Consider the following 19,194-nt stretch of genomic DNA (forward strand, 5'->3'; position numbering starts at 1 on the left):
CACAAATCCCACCTCTGATTCACTAGGCTTTTCAGCAGCCACTCTGGGTGCTGGTGCGAATCAAGCCGGTAATCCACTAAACCCCAGGTTTTGTTCATACCTCCGTGTTTGCCAGTTTCCTCCAGTCCACATCTCTGGGATAGTTTCACACCTAAAGGCAGGACTTTGAAATTTTCCCCATTGATTTCAGGCTAGAGCTCCAACCTCAAGATAAATATGAATTTTACTTTGGCCATTTGTCATATTAATCTGTTAGTCTTGGTCTGATTTGACATTAATTTAATAAGCAGGGCTTCTGTGTCATTGACCAAACAGAGGCAAGGGATGCATAAGCCAGTGCAGCCTGCAGAGTGAAACAGATGGGTCTGGGTGTGGAAGGATCGCTTTGGTGCAGTTAGTGAGAAGACACCTAACTCTACAGCCATTCAGCCTCATTTCTTCCTTGAGTTGACAAGGGCTTCCGCGAGTCAAGGTCTGCTGCCTTTGGTGGTAAGTGCGGAGCTTCAGGGTCAAACACACTTGTGTGGCTCTTTGGGTGGATTGCTTTTTCATCTTTCAAATGAAGATAATAGTCTGTAAAATGGAATAATGATAGTGAAGAGTATGTAAAACAATGAGCATTTTTTCCTGCACAGAAGTGCTCAGTGTTTTGAGCTGATGACTCTTTTTCCACAAATCCACCAACTTCTTAACTGGTAAAAAAAAAAAAAAAAAAAAAAGGCTTAGTTTTGTGGACCCGCTCACCTGCAAACAGATGGTCCCAGTGTTCTCCTCTCTTTCCTGAGTGCTCAGGAGACATTTGTCCCCAAATCCTCAGCAGTATATCGCCAGGGATCTATAGTGGATTTAGTAAAGTGGAGGGTATGATTTTTGGACTTTGTCTTTAATTCTTTTGTGAAAATTAGGGTAGTTGACACTTTATGTACTTTTAGCAACTCTTCTGTTTTCTCCCTGTTGTCTTAAGATTTAATAATTTTAACTTTGCCTTGTTTGAGGTACCTGCCTTGTAAATTCTCAGAACATCAAATATTATGCTCAGTTATTCTTTATAGTATTATGGAGGATTCTTTTAACTGATGTGTCTAAATGTAAAAAGTGAAATCCAGTTTCTGTCTCGATAAGCATGATAGTCTGCACTCCTGTTCTCACGGTGATGGACCAACAGTCGTAGTCTCATTTAAGTCACATCACTTCCCAAGGCTTCTCCTCTCTGCACCTTCGGGTCTTCACACTGGGAAACGGACTGTGTGCCTTCATTAGAATCAGTTCGCCTTCCATAGAATCCTTGTGAAGATTTTGCATCTGGCTTCTGTCCAGGAAAGGAAACTTGTAGGCTTTAAAATATTTCCAGGGACTGACATAGTAAATATGTTTTGCATGGGTAAAACTCTTACTCCTTTTTCCTCATTGTGTTTTTTTGGGGGTTGAGGGGTTGCACTTTAAGTTGACATATTAAGTTTACTGATTCTTTGCTCAGCTGTGTGGTTTTTCTGATGAACTTAGGAAACACATTCTTCACCGCTTTTATCATGCTTTGTATTTCTAGCATTCCATAGACCCTTTCTTATAGTTTCCCTCTGCTGAAATTTCTCATCTGTTCATGCATGCTGTCCACCTTTCCACTAGAGTCGTTAACATGGTAATTATGGAATTGTATACTTCCAACATTGAGTCAAATTTGAGTCTGGTTCTGTTGATTGCTTTGCTTTTAGACAGCAGGGCTGAGAATTTGGAGCTTCCTTGCTTTGTCGTGCATCTTATAGTTTTTGGTTGAATGTTCTGTGCCTGGTTGCCCACCTTTCCAGGTGGCGTGGTGGCTGCTCCCTTCCTCCGGTGGGGTTGTTGCTGTTGTTCTGGCTATTTGACTGTGCACACCCAAGTCTGCACTATGGGGAGACGTTCTTAGGTCTCTGGCTCACCCCGCAATCGTCTTCATGAGTGGCATCGAGGCAGTGGGAGAGCGCCAGTGAGTGGGTGCCAACTTCCTTTGTGTCTGCAGCTCTCAGGGTTTCCATACTCTTATGTAGTCAATGCTTGGCCTTTAGCAATTTGCACAAATTATTATCTGGGTTTTTCTTACTGCTTGGTATGGAGGCTCCATCTTCCTTCCCTGCTCTGCCTCAGAAGGGCCATTGCTGGAGTCTCACTGTTACCTGGTGGAAGGAGAGCTGTATGTACCTCCTTAGAATTTAGGCTACTTGGTTGCCATAAAACCCCAGCTTTCTAATGGACTCAAGAAAAGTTATGATTTCAATGATTATTTGGCTTTTCTTATTGTAAGGTTTGGAGTGACATTCCTTGTGGTTTTCTAAGTAGAAGCCAGAGGTCTAATTTTATAGATTTAAAAACATATTAAATATATTCAGTACCATGAGATCTACTCAGTTAACGAATTCTATTGCATTTTTTAGTTTAATCTTTCTAAATTACTTGAATGATGTATATTATTCTTAGAAATTTAGATTAAAAGTAATTTTTATGATGTAGTAAATGATAACAGATTGAGGAGGAAAAACAGCTAAAGTTTATTGGTGTAATATGAAATCTGTTAAAAATAATCTTAAAACTTTTACTGATTTTTATGATGATAACAGTAATGTAGTCTCTTGTATAAAATTTTAGAACTACAAAAAATGTATAGTAAAAATCACCTGAAGTACTATAAAGGTATAAAAATTTTTAACTTCATACATTTCCTTCTGATTTTTCTTTAAATTTTTCTAACATAATTACTAAAACTATATTTAAAGAATTTTTATGTTGTTGTAACATATTTTTATTTTTTAAAGATTTTATTTATTTTTAGACAGAAAGGGAGAGAGAAAGTGAGGGAGAGAAACATCAATGTGTAGTTGCTTCTCACATGCCCCCCACCAGGGAACTGGCCTGCAACCCAGGCATGTGCCCTGCCCAGGAACTGAACCGGCGACCCATTGGTTTGCAGGCCAGTGCTCAATCCACTGAGCAACACCAGCCAGGACTGTTTTGTTATAATATTTTAAAAATATAATATTTAATGCCTACATAATATTCAGTCATATGAATGTACTATAATTCATTTGACTTGTCTCATATTTTTAAATAATCAAATTGTTTCTGATTCTGTGCAACATTTAAAGAGCTTCATTGGTTCTAATTTTATGAAAACATATTTAGTGAATGAGGCTATGTTTGATTTTTTCCATGTATATTAATGTTTCATTAGGTAAAAATTTTTAAATTCCTCAAGTTTTAATGGCATATTTACATAATTTGTGTGTTAGGGACATTGTGGGTACAAAGAGCCAGCTTCCCCTTTGGAGACTAGTGATGGCCATTCTTCTGGCTATTTGACTATTGCACCCAGAAAACTAATTGTCACTTATTTGATCTCTTGGATGCCCCTCAGTAGAAGAAAAAAGAAATGGGGGCAGTTTTACCAGTCATTGTTTTAGGAAGGCATCGGAGAAAGAAACCAGGGGTTCAGGCCAAGTTTATAGGGACAAGCATGTTGTGGGGACCCTATGGGTACAGGATGGCTCTCAAGCCACAGGGCAGGACCAGAAGAAGTAGAGGCTTCCAGGAGCCAGCCCACAGTGGTCCTGCAGGCTCAGGTTTGCCTTAGCCACGCTGCTGACTGCCGTCCCCATGCACTTCCCTACCTGCCAGCACTCACCTGTCCACACTCCTCCATCCACTCTGAGGAGATGGGAGCTGGCTGCCAGACTCTTACTAACAGCACATTCACCAAACTGAGGCTTAGTTCTTGTCCACTACCATGATTCCAGGGCTGGTATTTACTTAAAGTTCTTTAACCTTGATTATTGTTTGGAAAAGAATATTTATCACATTTCCCCAAGGTTTAAGTTTTTGCATAAGAGGGAAAGATGGGGTTCCCCATAGTAGAGTAGAAAAAATCAGACTGGCCAATGTTTTTTTTTTTTTTTTTAAATTCTTCCAGAAATTAGCTTTGTGACAAGTTACATAGCATCCTAGAATATGAGATTTTGCATCTGAAAATAGGGATGTCACTACTGGAAAAGTACGCAGCCCTGTTGGTTTTCCCTTCTTCAAGGTGTTCCTTAAGGCTGTATTTCAGTGCAGAGTTTTGGTATTCATTAGTTAGTAAAAACAGAATGGATTTGTGTTACCTATGGTACCTGCGGTCCCTAACTCTTCATAATTACAATGAATATCCTAAGACAAAGTTAGCCAAGTGGAGGTTTTCTGGTTTTGTCCACTTTTAGTCATTATTCTTTAAAAAACAAAACAAAACAAAAATCCTCCAGCTAAGCCCCAGCATTTTATCTCCATAGAAAAAAAGTGCTCATTTGTAGCACTATTTATTATTTTGACGTTTGTCTTAATTATTTTTGAACAGTCTGCTATATTTAACATTCTGCAGGATTTCCTATCCACTAACTAGTAAAATCTTAAGGGGTCCCCAGCCTCGCACTTGGCCTACGGCATTCATCACACAGCTGGTTCTTAAGCAAATCTGCCATCAGGCCCTAAGGCCAGCATGTGGATTTGGTGCAGGTGACTTCCTGTCCTGGCAGGTGTGCCAGCCCTGGTGTCTACACTGATCCTTCAGGGACACCTGAAAGCCAAGGCCCAGAGTTCTGTGCTCAGGTGACATATTTGGGCATATACTTTATTTCTGGTAAGACCCACCTATTTTGCTGACAGCGTCTTCGAAGGGGGTCCCTACAGAGTGTGCGGTAGCTCTTGGACTGTTCGAAACCAGTTACGAAGACTTTAGGCCTAATCTGAGATTTTTGCACTTCTGAGCTTAAGTATATGTCATTGGGATGAAGTGTTTAATTAAGAAGTTCTTAAAGATAGGTGAGTCACTTGAATTTTTCTGTTGTTAAAATACTTAGAAATTCTTCCTTCTTTCTGGTAAGCTTGTAAACAGTGGCAAAGCTTTTGAAGGTCAAGTTATCCCACCAATTTTGAATTCAGTTTTAATAACCAGCATCCACTTCTATAACACGTATTTGTGCTATTGTAGTGGAAACGAAACAAATAGATGAAGCATGTTTTTCAAACTCCCTTTGTAATTTAAATCCTGAAGTTTGGAAATTGTTTTGTTTTTATGGTTGAATTTTTAGAAAAGGAGTAGGAATTTGGAGACTTTTTGGAATACTTTTATTTCTACTTCATAAGCAGCATATGTGACCTGCTAAGTATACTTCTTGGGTTTCTCCAAGTACAATAAAACATTCGGGGAGTTTCAGTTCGCTTTCAAGTGCAAAATTATTGAGGAAAATTGCCTTTTATTTCTTTTCCATACATCTGGTGGTTACATTTCATCTAAAACCTGGACACCTGGGTTATGTACAGGCCGACTCCTTACCCTCCCTGTGGTTGATCCAGAAAGTGGGGGGAAAAAAACCCAAAACAGCAAAGCACCATGTTGACATCATCCTGCTCCCCTCCATCCCAGCCTCCCTGGCAGGCAGGTGACGCTGGAGCCCCAAGTTGTTTATACAATCTGGAGTCACAGTCCCCTGACTGAGGCCTGACAAATGGCACATCCCTGGTTAAAGGCCTTTCTGTTCCTCCAAGGACGCATGGGCTCTGTTTCATGCTGAGTAGGCCCAGAGAGTGCAAACTGAGAGCTGCAGTGGAAAGAGGGCTCAGCCCAGTCACCCCGAAATGTGCTAAAAACACACGAGAAGCAGAACCATTCTCAGCCGGCTGTGTTATCCTGTCCCCGCTGCTCCCCCACAAAGGGCTCGTCTCTGATTCCTGTTATGTACTGTCGTTTTGCTGTATGTTTTAAGCAATATAAAGCATAGTGTATTAGAATGGACAGTGTTAAACTAGAACACTAGCATTACCTAGAAGGCGGTTACATAAAAAGTAAGTGACGTGTGGCCCAAAGGCTGAATCTAGATACTCAGTGTCTCCTCCATCCCCAAGGAGGTGGAATCATTTCTGTGAGCAGGAACTCAAAGGTTGTCACATAGCTTTTTTGTTCCATGGAAACCCAGAAGGTGGCCAGATCAGCTCTGAGGCTCTCTGGCTGACTTTTTTCCTCACTGTAAGGGCTGTCTGCTGGGAAGGGCTTCCTGTCCTCAGAGACCCAGCTCTGAGGGCCTCTAGTGTGGGCAGCACTCTCCCTTGTGTAGGTGTGGAGGTGTTCTCGGTCCTCTCTCAGCAGTGGGATGACCATGTCCTTGAAGGCAGGGCCATGGCTTCCTAACTCCCTCTCAGCACCTCCTTGGGTGCTGAGCATCTGGAAGGTGAGGAAGGTATTGAAAGAAGAAGCAGAGCATCTTTGGATTGGAAGGAACCTTAAATGGTGCAGCACAGTCCACCCCCATCTGGGTTCTGAATTCCTTCAGCGATAACCTCTGCAAATGGCCACTCACAGCCTCCAAATGCAGGAGTTTGCACTGCCCACATCAGCCCGTTTGCCTTCAGGCTGCTACTTCTGAGGCTGACTCTTTCATGACTGGCTGCTTTATCTTTCCTAGTAATCGATCGTCCATAAGAATGAGAATCAATTCTGATTGATTTTCTCTTGGTGCTAGACGAATGAGCACTTGTTTGAGCTTGTAAGTCATTTCAATGAGACTGTTCATTAGACCATGAAGGAGCACCAGGCAGAGCTGAAAATGAGACAATTCAGATTGAAGTGACACTGCCACGTCCCGTAGAGAAGCCTCCAGCGTCTGAGCCACGCAGTGGTGTGTGCGCACAGTGGCCGTGCAGCTCATTCCCCCCTCCTCATTCGTGATCCTCGCTCTTGGTGCCACAGTCGTCCTGCCTTACCCGACCTGTCACTGGGCTCTGCTCTGCCCCTTTCAGCAGATGTTGGCTGAGTCTCGGTAGCCACTCCCATAAGAGTGCCTAAGATAAGTGCAAGTGGCCCCAAGGGTGGATTTTTAAGACCTCTGACATAAGCAATGTCTTTGGACTTGGAAGACTGGGCCTGTGGCTGTTCCAAGGCATTGGAGGGTTTTGATTGCATTCCACATTCTCGAGGGCATCACATTGAGTGCTTTCTGGATAAATGAAGGAGTGATGTAGAGATCTTTTGAAGTAACGCACTTTTATTACTATCAAGTGCATGCAGTAATGCTAATAAGGTATTTCTGAGGAGGACACCTGCTGGATGTATTTTGATGTTAATGTTCTAGCGTACTCTCTTTTCTAAAGTAGTTTAACTACCTAATAATGTTTATTATTAATTTTATTATTTAAATTATTAATTTTAATAATTTTATAATTATTATTAATTTCCAAATACATATAAACATAAACTTAGACTCAACTGAAGCCAAGTGCATAGAAATCTGAAATCATAAATCAAAGAATTTGAGGATTCTCTCTCTCCCATCTTTTTAATTACAGTGGCAAAAAAAAGCTTCCCACAGATTCTTTACAGCAAAGGAGAAGAAGACACATGAATAGGCATGTTGAGACCAACAGAAAAAGATTTGCTAGAAAACAGTGGTTTCTTAATTGGAGAGCCTAGTAATGGAGGGTGGCTAAGAGACTCGGGGTCCTGGGACCATGTCAGCCAAGGCCCCATGACCACAGAGATGCTCAAAAGAAAGCCTGATGAGAGGGGAGTGTGGGGCCCCTGCTGAGAGCAGCTAACGGGGGAGCCGGGTTGGGCAGCGGCCAGGTTGTTTCCCAGGAAGGCACCGAGAAGACTTAAACCACATAATGACAGTCCGCCCACTGAGGAAGTCACCAAGCCTGGACTTGCTGGGTGTTTTATTTACGTGAAGAAATCCTTCAGCTCTAAATGTACAAAGATAGTGCAGTTCATTACGCCATGCCTTCTCTTCTGACCCCCAACCTTGTAGTTGGTGAGAAAAACACTCTGGAATTTAGTTTTTTCCTTCTCAGGCAACAGAGGACCAAATGCAAGACTCAAGTTCTGAAGGTGAAATGCCCTTCAGAGCTGAAAGCCCTCCAAAGAACTTAATTCCCAATGTGGTAAGGACGTAACCATGAAGTTCAAGGTGCCTGCCCTTCCCGTGCAGTGCTGACTGAGCAGCTCCTGGGGACGGATGCTGTTTCTGGTGTGTCATGTTAAACACCTCTGCCACAGGGGCTTCTGTTCTAGTCGGGGGCCACAGAGGAGCATCGGGTGAGCAAGTGTGCGTGCAGTAATTTCAGGTCATAATAAAGCACGTGAAGAACATTGGGCGATGTGAGAGTGACCAGGAGCTCCTCAGGTGAAGTAGTCAGGAAGACATCTCCCGTGAGGGGAAATTGCTCAGGCCTGAGGAATAGGACAAGGCCACTCCACGGTGACTGGCTTCTTAGATGCGCAATTTAAACCCATTTCCAGTAGATGGTTAGTATGTGAGTGTCCCGAGGTGGAGGTTCTTGGAAGGAAGTGGGTCTAGGAAAGGAGACTGTGGGTGAAGGTTGCAGCAGTGTCTGGGGGGAACAGGAACAGAGCTGACCTAAAATCCTCCAAGGCTGCCACAGCCCAGGGCTGGCTGCACTGGACTTGGGAGGTTTGGGAATTTCTCTGGGTGAGTCACCTGTGATCTGTGTAAAGGAGAGACCCTGGGCTATGTGGGACTCCTCACAAATGCTGTGCCTTGGGCCCAGCAAGAGTGGGTTTAAGGCACCGGATGGCCGTCTTTGCTCAGTTTTAACAACAGGATGTGGTTCAGATTCCTGCTCATGTGAGCTAGTTGTTGTGACATTGGACAAGTCATTCAACCTCCTGGTCCCTGTGTCCTCACCAGAAAAATGAGAATTGTGATCATTCCTTCTTTACAATATTCTAGTCTTAAAAACGCCAAGTACAGTAATTGCCCCTCCCCCTTATCTGTGGTTTTGCTTTCTGTGGTTTCAGTTACCCACAGTCAGCTGTGGTCTGAAAATATTAAATGGAAAATTCCAGAAATAAGCAATTTATGACTTTTAAATTGCTTGCCTGTCTGAGTCGCATGATGAAATTTTGTGCTGTCCTGCTACATCCCCCTGGGATGTAGGTGAATAGAAATCACCCCTTTGCCCAGGGCATCCACACTGCACATGCGCACCCTGCCTGGTGGTCCCTTAATAGCCATCTCGGTTTATCAGAATGACGGTCACAGTACTGCAGTGCTTGTGTGCAAGTCACCCTTACAGTAGCCTGACACTGAGTCCTGATGTCGGCGTTGTGCACCTCACTCCATCTCACCCCACAGGCTGGCCTTGTGCCATCTTGCATCATCACAAAGGGAAGCATGAGTATAGAACAGTAAGAGAGGGAGACCATCTTCACGTAACTTACCACAGTATGTTGTTATAGGCGTGCTTTTAATTATAAGTTATTATTGTTAATCTCTTCCTATGCCTGATTTGTAAATTAAACTTTATTGTACATATTTATGTAAAAGAAAAAACATAGTATAAAGGGTTTGGTACCATCTGTGGGTTCAGGCATCTACTTGGGGTCTTGGAATGCACCCCCATGGATGAGGGGGAACCACTGTAACTGCTTCAGCAACCCCTGCCTGGGATATTGAGACACCACAGGGTGTGAGCTCTGGGGCCAAAGGCCCTGGCTTCAAATTCTGGCCCTGCCTTCTGAGGCACCGATGAAGAATCGTGTGTAAGTTGAGGAGAGCACCTGGCCTGCAGCAAGCTTGGGGCGCCAGCTGCTGTTTGGCGCTGAGGCCTTCGGGTGCACACGGCTGCGTCTGCCCCTGCGTGATGGTTTCTTTTCTGTGCAGTTCCGCCTGGTGGTGAAGACAGCCCTGAAGCTGCTGCTCGTCTTTGTGGAGTACTCGGAGTCAAATGCGCCTCTTCTGGTTCAGGCTGTCTCTGCCGTTGACACAAAACGAGGTGAGTGGTCCTGGTCCCCTCAGTTCATCAAGGTAAAAATAGCTGATGTAGGAAGCCTTCCACTTTTCACATGTTCAAAACAGGATTAGGAATAAACAGAATTCCCTTAGTGTGGAACGGGCACTGTGGGAAACATTTTGGGGGACAGTAAGTACGTGAAGATTAGAGACAGAGTGAGGTTTGGCAGCACTCATAGGCACAACCAGGACAGGCCTGACCCTGAACTTGTCTTTACGCTCCGCCCCCAGCCCCTGCCACTGAACACACACAGGACCAGCTCTTTCTCCTCTTTTCCCATAGTGCCCGTCTTACCCTGGCTCCTTCCTCCCCTCCTTTCACACATGCTTTGTCGGCTCTGACCCCTGGTTGTTCCCCTTCCTCCATCCCATGTCCCTTCCCTACGGGGGCCCTCACCATCTCTCGCCTGGTGTCCCTTGCCTCCCCAAAGTGCTACTCCGGCTTTTGCAGCTGGAAGATTCTTCTAAAACACAAATTTGGTCATATCATTTGCCACCCAATACCTGCCAATGGCTCCCAGTGCTACCAGGATTAGGTCAAAACTCTTCATCTGACCTGTGCCATCCAGCCCCTGTCCACCTGCCACCCCTGTCCACCTGTCCGTCTCCCAGCCAGCGTGCGCCACACCCTCTCCACCCTGGGTCAGATGGCCACGTGCTCTCAAACCCCCGTGTGTCCCTCTTCTCCGCTGTGTGGTTTTCATTGCCCATCTCTCCCGAGTGCGTGCCCTGCTTGAGGACAGGCTGCCTGGCTCTGCTGTTGGTGTCCCGGCCCCTAGTTGGCCTGCCTTACACACCTGCTGAAGAATCAGCTCTGGGTTTGGTTAGAGTGGAACATGCTGTGGCCCCTATACCAGCGTGAAGCCTGGAGCTAAGAGGTTTGGCCTTTTTCTTTTGTTTGATCCTTTTAAAACAAAAAGCAATAAATAACTTTTGGTTTTCTTCCCCAGTAAGATTTCCTCTTCATCATCATCATCATCATCATGCCAACAAAACTCAAATAAAGAACAAAAACTTGATAATGTTTATTTTTATGATTACAACAGTAATACTCTATGTAGAAAATTTGTAACAACAGTAATACTCTATGTAGAAAATTTGTAAAAAAAAAAGACAGTATAAGAAGACAATAGCAAAATCACCTGTAATCTCACCAGACAGAAAGGGTGTTAACACAGTGATGTGTTTCCTTATGGCTTCATGTGTATGTCTGTGCATGTGCTCACACACAAATCAGCCAAGATACAACTGTCAAAAGGAAACCAGGGGTCTAAATAGCCCTCTTGGATTCAAATCATTTGTGTCTGTGACTCAGTGTTGCTCTGAGACCCACTTCCAGGGCTACATTCAAAGGTGAAAGAAAGTGGAGCGTCGGTTACTTTGAAAATTGGAATATAAGTTAATGAAAACCATCCAGAGCCATAAATTGGGCTCCCATACTTTCCCCCTGAATGCACAGGCAGATGTCAGCTGCTCGAGTGGTGGATTGCAGGCAGGGGCCCACTCCGGGCCCCTGTGTGGATGTACGACAGAGACAAACCCTAGTGCACGGTCAGGGGCGAGAGTCCGGAAGATGGGCTCCAGGCCAGGGCAGGCCTGTGTGCTTCTTTCTCCCAAAGCATGTTGCCATCTGGTATTAGATTTGAAATTCCTTATGGCCAAAAGCAGATCATGGGGCCAGCTGTGAATCTGTTATGAAGACTGCCAATGGCTCGGAAACCAGGGTTGGTGTTTGCTGGGCCAATGAGTGAGATTTAGGGCCAAAGGTGGGTGTTTGGGAAGAGAGCAAGGCAGACCCTTTCATTCACGCTTAGAGGAGCCATGCTCCATTCCCCAGCTCCGGGGGTTACTTTAGAATGGTGAATGGACTCTTCATTTTCCTGTCCTAAATTTCAGGTAACCCTGAGCCCTTGTCCTGGGGGCCATGTTAGAGGGGCCAGTCTTCTCATGACCTTGGGGTTGTGCTCTAGACTTGGGAGCTCAGAGTTTCCTTCCTTGGGCCTCACATTTCGTACAAGGTGCATTGTGGGTTAGGGGAGTGAGCCTGAGATGCACCCAGGGCATGGCACCCTCATTCAAGACTCCATCTACTGTCCCAGCCAGAGGCTCTGTGCTGTACTCAGTTTCTCCTACAAGACGAAATAATGGCCATCTTTCCCCAATTTGTTTAAAAAAAACCCCAACAATTAAAGAAGCTAATAGATTATTTACTTACTTCATTTTGGGGGGTCCTATAAAATTTCTTAAGTTTTGGGCAACTACTGTCATCTCTCTGCTACTAGCAGCTGGGGGGGGGAGGAATATCACTAATGGAAAAAAATTAAGACTTTGCTTATCACATGTGATTCAACAGCGTGTTTCTCTATGGGCACGTATGGTCTTAGCCATAATTTTATAATGCGTGCATATAACATCATCCTATTTTACTGCTAGGAAAAGTGTTCCTGAATCCCATGGTGGAATTAAACATATAAATACATCATGGTATTTGCAGAGAGCACCATGCCTTCCAGGTGTGTTTCCACCAGCAGGTCTAGAAGCAGCTGCCCACTTCCTTCCCAGCTGGGTGAGAGAAGACAGAGGTGCCAGCGGTGACTGAGGGCCAGCTGAGCATGTCTACTGTGCACAAGTTTAAGCATAAATTTTACTCCTCAAGTGGCTTTAGACACATTCCTCTGGGAGGTAGGGTGGAGAATGGGTATGGTAAAGTACACACTGATTTGTTTTAATAGCAAGGAATTCTTTTGGGTGATGAAAACAATCAGATTCAAAGAATCAACAAGAAACCAACAAATAAGCTACAAGTCGTCAAAAATTACTTCCACCACTTCCACCAACAGCAAGTGGAGTTGTCCCAGAATAAACTCCCCCAGCGGCTTTATGAACCTTACGCATGCGTTAACTGGAAGGGCTCATTGTGTGAGTGCGGACAGGGCCGTGAGTGGTCCGGTTAGGGGGCCGGCAAAAAAGCGGAGGGGTCTCAGTGCTGCATAGGGACTTATACATGTTTATGACTTAATGAAAATTAAAAATGCCCAGTCTGAGGCAGGCAGTTGGCACTTTTGCTCAGGGGCCAGAATGAAGAGGTGAGTCTCAGGTGGTCTCCAGGTCATGACACAGAGGCTCTGTGCTGTCCTCAGTCTCTCTCCCCAAACAAAGCGATGGCCATCTTTCCTCAATTTGTAAAAAAAAAAAAAATTTAAAGCAGACAGACATGTCTACTCTGGCTGTTGAGTCGTCTTCTCTTTGGGTTAGATCTTCAAGGCACTTTCTCTTTCCAGTGGACAGGGCCTGGCAAAAAGATTGAAAGGCAGGGAAGCACATATGCAGGCCCGCGAGAGGGACTTGCTTTGTCATTCTGCCGTGTCAGCGACTCCCTTTCCTTGCCAATTCCTTGTGGCCACCAACAAGGAACTGGTGGAGAACCCTCTGCAGCCCTGGGAACGGTGCCCTTCCCTCTCACTCTCTGGGGTCGCCCCTCAGACAGAGGGTGGAGCAAGTGGCCAGCCTGGGTAACCTGTTTTGAAATTTCAGCCATAAATTGTGAGTCAGCACTAATTTGGTTCAGTACTGCTTTTTTGAGGTACTGCTTTTGAAGAAGTTCCATTTTTCACTTGAATGTGAGGTGATGAGATATGACCTAATTCTTGAACATTTGTTCCACACATGATTAACAGGGGAAATACCCAGCCTTCCTTTCAAGCTGTCCTGTCTCTGACTCCTGCTGGAGCATGTACTGATCTGTGAAGGACGCACACAACTCAAGCTCTGTCTCCATTAGTATTTATGGCCAAAGTGCGTGTGTTAAGTGTGCTCATCAGTCATGTGGAAAGACGTGGAACATACTGTGGGGACCTTCTGTTCGAATTAGACCAACTCTTGTACAAGGCATTGTGCTAGATGTATTGTTTCCTTTGGGGTTTAATACAGAGACCTAGGAGGGAAGTACTGAGCAATTTATTCTGCGCTTATTTATTCTAGGTTGAGAGAGAGGCACTGTGATTTGGTGGGGAGAGGGGGCTGGCCTGGGAGCCTGTCTTCTGGGGGTGTCATCCCCACCCTGACCACCATTACAATTACAGCTACTGATATTCTCATGCCTCCCATGTAATAGACACTATGCTAAGAATTTTCCATGTAAGAATTTTTTATATTTTTGGTAAATATTTAAATGCCGGCTGTGTGCTTGAAACATCAGAGAAGGAAAAAACAGGCTCTTAGGGAGCCGACACTCACTCCAGTGATTGGGGGCGGAATTGGAGAGGGACCGAGGGTCAGGATTGAGTAGGTTGTCTTCTACTGTACTGCTTGTCAGTGCTAAGGCAAAAAGGTGAAGAGCTTTTTATCTCAGTGACACCTCAGAGCAATCCCATGAGGCTGATACCATCACTCCAATTTAGATGCATTTCCCGAGCCACCACTCGTTCCACCATTCCAGGGCTCAGTTTCTGTCTCTGGTATATGAAGGAGTGAGACTATATGGTTTCTGATTCTAAAAAAGGGCCCCCCCCCCCAACACACACATACGCACACAGATAATCACTGTATGGGCGGAGGAAAGGCCGTGCTGCTGGGGTGAAGTGGACCCCATAGTTCTGGCAGGTGGCCACTAGTGGGAAGGTTGCAGCTGCTGGTGCCTAACCTAAGCCAGCTTGAACCCGGCCAAGGCTGTTGTGTTGGACCAAAATGTTTTCTCCCCTTCACCTTCATTTTTCTAAATATTTCCCATTTTCTTGCCCCCAAATAATCAAAGTAAAATGAACATTCCTCCCAACAGTATATGAATATATACTAGTTTACAGACTTGAAACCCTTAACTAGTAATAAGGGAATCAGATATCTGAGATAAGAACATGTTTTTCAATTAAATCAAGCTAGTATTTGAGTGTTTGCATTATAAAGGATAAAATGGTGCACAGGTGTGTGTCTACATGTCAGAAGAGAGAGGATATAATCCGGCTACTTCCCTTTCTACAAGGTGCTTGCCTTTGCTTCTTGGCCTTTTCTTCCCTTGCTCTGTTTGGCACCTTTGGCTCCAATGCATGCAATCAAGATGCAGTCCTGGGCCCACCAGCACCACTAACATCCCTAGCCTCAGTGCTCTCTCTCCTGCACAGTCTTCCCTTTAACCAGACCCAGGCATGTGTTTTCTGCTGAGGTTGGGTGCTGAGTGTGAATAATAGTTGTCCTTGTTACTGTTATAAACACAAGCACTGGCACTTCAAGTACTTGAACTGCCCCTGGACAGTGACACCCACGGCCTACTAACCACATTGATTGACTATCCTGAGAGCAGAAGTGGTTACTTTGTGGGGGTTTGAAGAACAGGTGAGGACTTCAACATAGTTTGAGGGTAAGTATCGGCAAGAAGATAAGTCAGCAGTTAACAGGCAAAGGCTCATGCTTTGTGTTCAGGGGTTGAAAGGGTGTGGAAGTCTGTCTCATTCTGACCAACTGGGTAACTTGGCTCAAGGAAAAGGCTTTCTGTTCACTTGCCGGAGAGCCAACAGATCTCTACATTAAACTACATCTCTGCCTTTCACATGTATAGTAGGTACCTGTTCCTTTTTAAAAGTACTCTGTCTTCTCTCCTTTTCTTACTGTGTGCATGTACCTCCTGGCTCTGAACTGCCCCAGCCTAACCCACGTCATGCCTTCTCAGAGATCTCCATTCCCTTTGCAGCAGACGTTTCAGCTCTGACACCACCCATCCAAGAACCAGCACTTAGAAGCCACTGGTTTTCGGTTCATTTAGAATATACTTTCATCAGCAAAAATAAGCAATATCCTTGAGATCTTTAAAGAGAAAGCAGGAAATAGCTTCATGTTCCACACAGCCTCACCAGGGACAGGGCAACACTTCAAATATTTGTCTCAGGCACAGGAAATGTGTCACAGGGTGCTGTGTCCCTTTTGTGACCATGGCCTTGGCAGTGCTGATGTGCAGGGTCTTCCTACTTCCTCCTGGAGCCAGGGGATAACCACCCATGAGCCCGTACCTGTAGAGCCCCACTTAGGAACCACCTCTACACTGAGACCTCCCTGGCTGAGTGGCAGGCATCAACAAGCGCTTTTGCCTCTTGAGTGCCTTCACTCTGTGCTGACGTGTGTTCCGGTGCTTACACCTAACTGCTCCATTAGATGCGAAAACTCTCAAGGGCAGCCTCCCACTAGACCCTCATTCCCAGTTCCTTGTACCTGGTTTATGCTTAGACAGTAGTTGTGCCTTGATTAAATACAGATAATATACTTCCGTTCTTGAAATATTTGCTAGACGTGCGTTTCACTCTGAGTTCCTGGAGCCCACTGCTAGCACGAGTGTGAATGCCTCCCGCATCCCCTTCCCTTGCAGGAGGTCAGAGTGTAGCATGCTGATGCAGAGCGAGCTTGTCAAGAGTTCCTGTACTCGGAGAGGGAAACACATGGCCTAAAAAGCTGCATGTGAATGCGCTTTTTGAAAGTCACATAATTAAAATAAAGGGACCTCCCAAGCAAATTGATAGGCCTCCTGGTACTAAAGAATATGCATTTTCAAGTGGACAAGGATAATGGGGTATATTGTCACCTAATTAGAAGCATGCGTTACGCTTTGATATTTGGTGACTGAGAGACACTGCCATCAGTGGTGAAGAGTCTGTAGATAAACTCTGAGGGGAGCTGGATAAGGAATGTGGAATTGCTGTTCCTAATGATTTTTGCTTTGCTCCTAGGAGTCATTCCCTGGTCAAATATCATGGAAATCCTGGAGGAAAAAGATGGGGTCGACACGGAGCTGCTAGTTTATGCAATGACTTTAGTGAACAAGGTTGGTCAGTGCTTCTTATGGGTTTCATTGTTTCCCCCAAAAGCCATGCTGAAGTCCTGGTCCCTAGTACCTATGAATGAGGCTTATTTGAAAATACAGGGTCATGTAGTCAAGTTAACATGAAGTCATTAGGGTGGGCCTAGTCCAATAAGACTGGTGTCCCTACGAGAACAGGAAAGGAGACAGACCTAGAGGGAAGATGACATATGTACACGTCCATGAGGAAGACAGCCACGTGAAGATGGGGGTGGAGATTGGGGGGATACTTCTATAAGCCAAGTGGTGCTAAAGAAAGCCAAGGATTTCCAGCAGCCAGTCCAGGGTGAGACAGGAAGAACCCTCCCTGAGGGCCTTCAGAGAGAGCATGACCCTGCGACACCGTGTTATCAGACTTCTAGTCTCTCCAACTTTGAGAGGATAAATTTCTGTTGTTTTAAGCCACTCAGTTTGTGGTAATTAGTTACGGCAACCCTAGGGAACTAATACAGTGTGAAAATTTAGAATTTGCCTTCTGAGTAAGAGTCACATCCCGGGGTCCCCATCACGGTGGCAGGAACCATGGCTGTGGTATGCTTCTTCGCAGGAGAAAACCCTTTATGCTCACACGTGGTATGTGTGCTGGCACACATACGTGTGAAGCCCTGTGCTTGCTTCCCGTGCTTCGGTCTTTTCCAATAACCAGAACTATGACAGCGAGAATTTTATGACAACTTTTCCTATGAAGATGACCCCTTAAAAACATTTGTCCTTAAATTGATTAGCTAGTTTTACTTTACCCACAGTATACAGTCAGGAAGAGATGAAGGGGCTCATTCCACTGCTTATTGCATTCCGACTGCTGGGGCCCAATGAAAAACTCCTGGGGGTGGGACCAGTCTCATCCTCCTTTTATGGTGGTGACGACACCCTTGTGCTCTCACCCTCCCATCACATCCCTCCCTACTCACCACCTAGAAGGGCTTGTAGTCTTCGGTATTCACCACCAGAGATGGTGCTCTGACAGTGGGTTGGTCCCATGCTGCCCTCGGACAGCCCACTTTTGGGACTGGAGTTCCTTCCTGGCAGGGCCTCCGTCCTTTCCTCCTTAAGACCTGAGACTGGATCAGAGGCTGATTTCTTGCAGATCACTGCATCCTGGACCCCAGACCCCACTCTAGCCTGCCATGGGCCTTCCTGTGTACTCCACAGGCTGCCGGGTACGGACCTGTGGACAACACGCAGAACCTCTTCCTGAGATGTAACTGGAGAAGAGTTTTCCCTCATGAACTGGGGGGAAAAGAGGAGAGGCCAGCATAACTATAAGGAGTAACTTCCACTAGATATGAAAATGTTGTGCATGCTCTAAGGATTAAAACAAGGCAGTCTGGCTCTTTGCTCAGCACAAAGATGAGGGGCACCGAGGAACGCTGACACAGACCCCAGTGCACAGAACTTCTCACACTGAGACCGGATCAAGGGGGAGGGGCTAGCTTCATTCATGATGAGGGAGGTCTTACTACATGGAAATAAACAAAAACATACTTTGACCATATACCAAAATAAATGCCAGATCCATTGAAGAGTTCAATGTAGTAGATCAAACCATAGAAAAATGAGAAAAAACTCGACGTGAAGATTAGTTGGTCTCTGGTAGGTAAAGGGTTACTTTAATAATAAAACTGGTCAAGAAAATTTCCAAAGGAAAGGGCTTAAATATCTCAGTGCACAAAATTAGGTAAGGTCTCATTTGTAAAAATGAAAACCACAAATAAAAGCTAAAGGCAAGTGACAAACTGGGAAATTATTTGCAAAAAGTAGGACAGAAAATGATACTATTTTAAATATATTGCGAACCCAGTGAAAAAATTAATAATCTTAAATCTGTTAGGATTAAAAGAAATACCCAGTAAAAGAACGTGACATTTCCCCGGGTCACATGGGCAGTGGGTGCTTTTTCATGGGAGGCATTTGTTGGTGAGGACGCGGGAAAATCTACTGCAGTCCTGGTGGGGAGCGAACACCACTTTTCTGTAGATAATAATTTCGCACTCATTTAAAACTCTGTGAGTTTATTTTACCATGCAATTCTAAAGTAATTTTCTGTTGGTTTTTAAAGATTAAGGTCATCAATTTCCTGTCGTCTTCAGTCACTGACATTGTTTTGGAAAACACTGAATTCAGCAAAAATGGAATTTTCCCTCTTGCCCAGTGTTTTCCATTGTAGTGCTGCCCATCTTATGGGCAGAGGCCGTGCTCAGCTGTCTAATGGCCCTGGCAGCTTCGGCGCGCTGTGGCCATCCTGCTGCCAGTCCCTGGCAAGGACCCGGGGCGTGTCATACTTTCCTTGGCCTCGTGCGACATTTAATGTCCAGGAATTCCTCGCTTACTCTTTCTCTCTGGCAGTTCTGACTCGTCTTTTGTTAGTTCTGGCCCAGGGGCAGTCCAGGCGGGTCCTGAGGACATGACTGTGAATGTCATCTTTTCCTCAAAAAGGCCAGCACGCTGCCGGTGTCCACAGCGGCCTTGTTGTCTCTTATTGAATCTTGGTTGTGTTCGTCGCCCCAACGAGGACAGTCCTCAGAGACCCAGACAAAATAACAA

At 45.1% G+C, this 19,194-nt stretch overlaps 1 protein-coding gene across 12 annotated transcripts in view; it reads left to right on the plus strand.

The window, feature by feature from the left end:
- Window positions 1-19,194, plus strand: part of FHOD3 (formin homology 2 domain containing 3) — a 420,803-nt gene that overhangs the window by 255,100 nt on the left and 146,509 nt on the right. For all 12 annotated transcript variants that reach the window (XM_053912979.1, XM_053912980.1, XM_053912982.1 and 9 more), the window contains exons 7-8: window positions 9,681-9,792; window positions 16,520-16,614. In XM_053912979.1, coding sequence (XP_053768954.1) covers window positions 9,681-9,792; window positions 16,520-16,614 — 207 coding nt within the window. The remainder of the gene's footprint in view (window positions 1-9,680; window positions 9,793-16,519; window positions 16,615-19,194) is intronic.

This window comes from Desmodus rotundus, chromosome 10 (assembly GCF_022682495.2).
Source record: "Desmodus rotundus isolate HL8 chromosome 10, HLdesRot8A.1, whole genome shotgun sequence".
Classification (NCBI taxonomy): domain Eukaryota; kingdom Metazoa; phylum Chordata; class Mammalia; order Chiroptera; family Phyllostomidae; genus Desmodus; species Desmodus rotundus.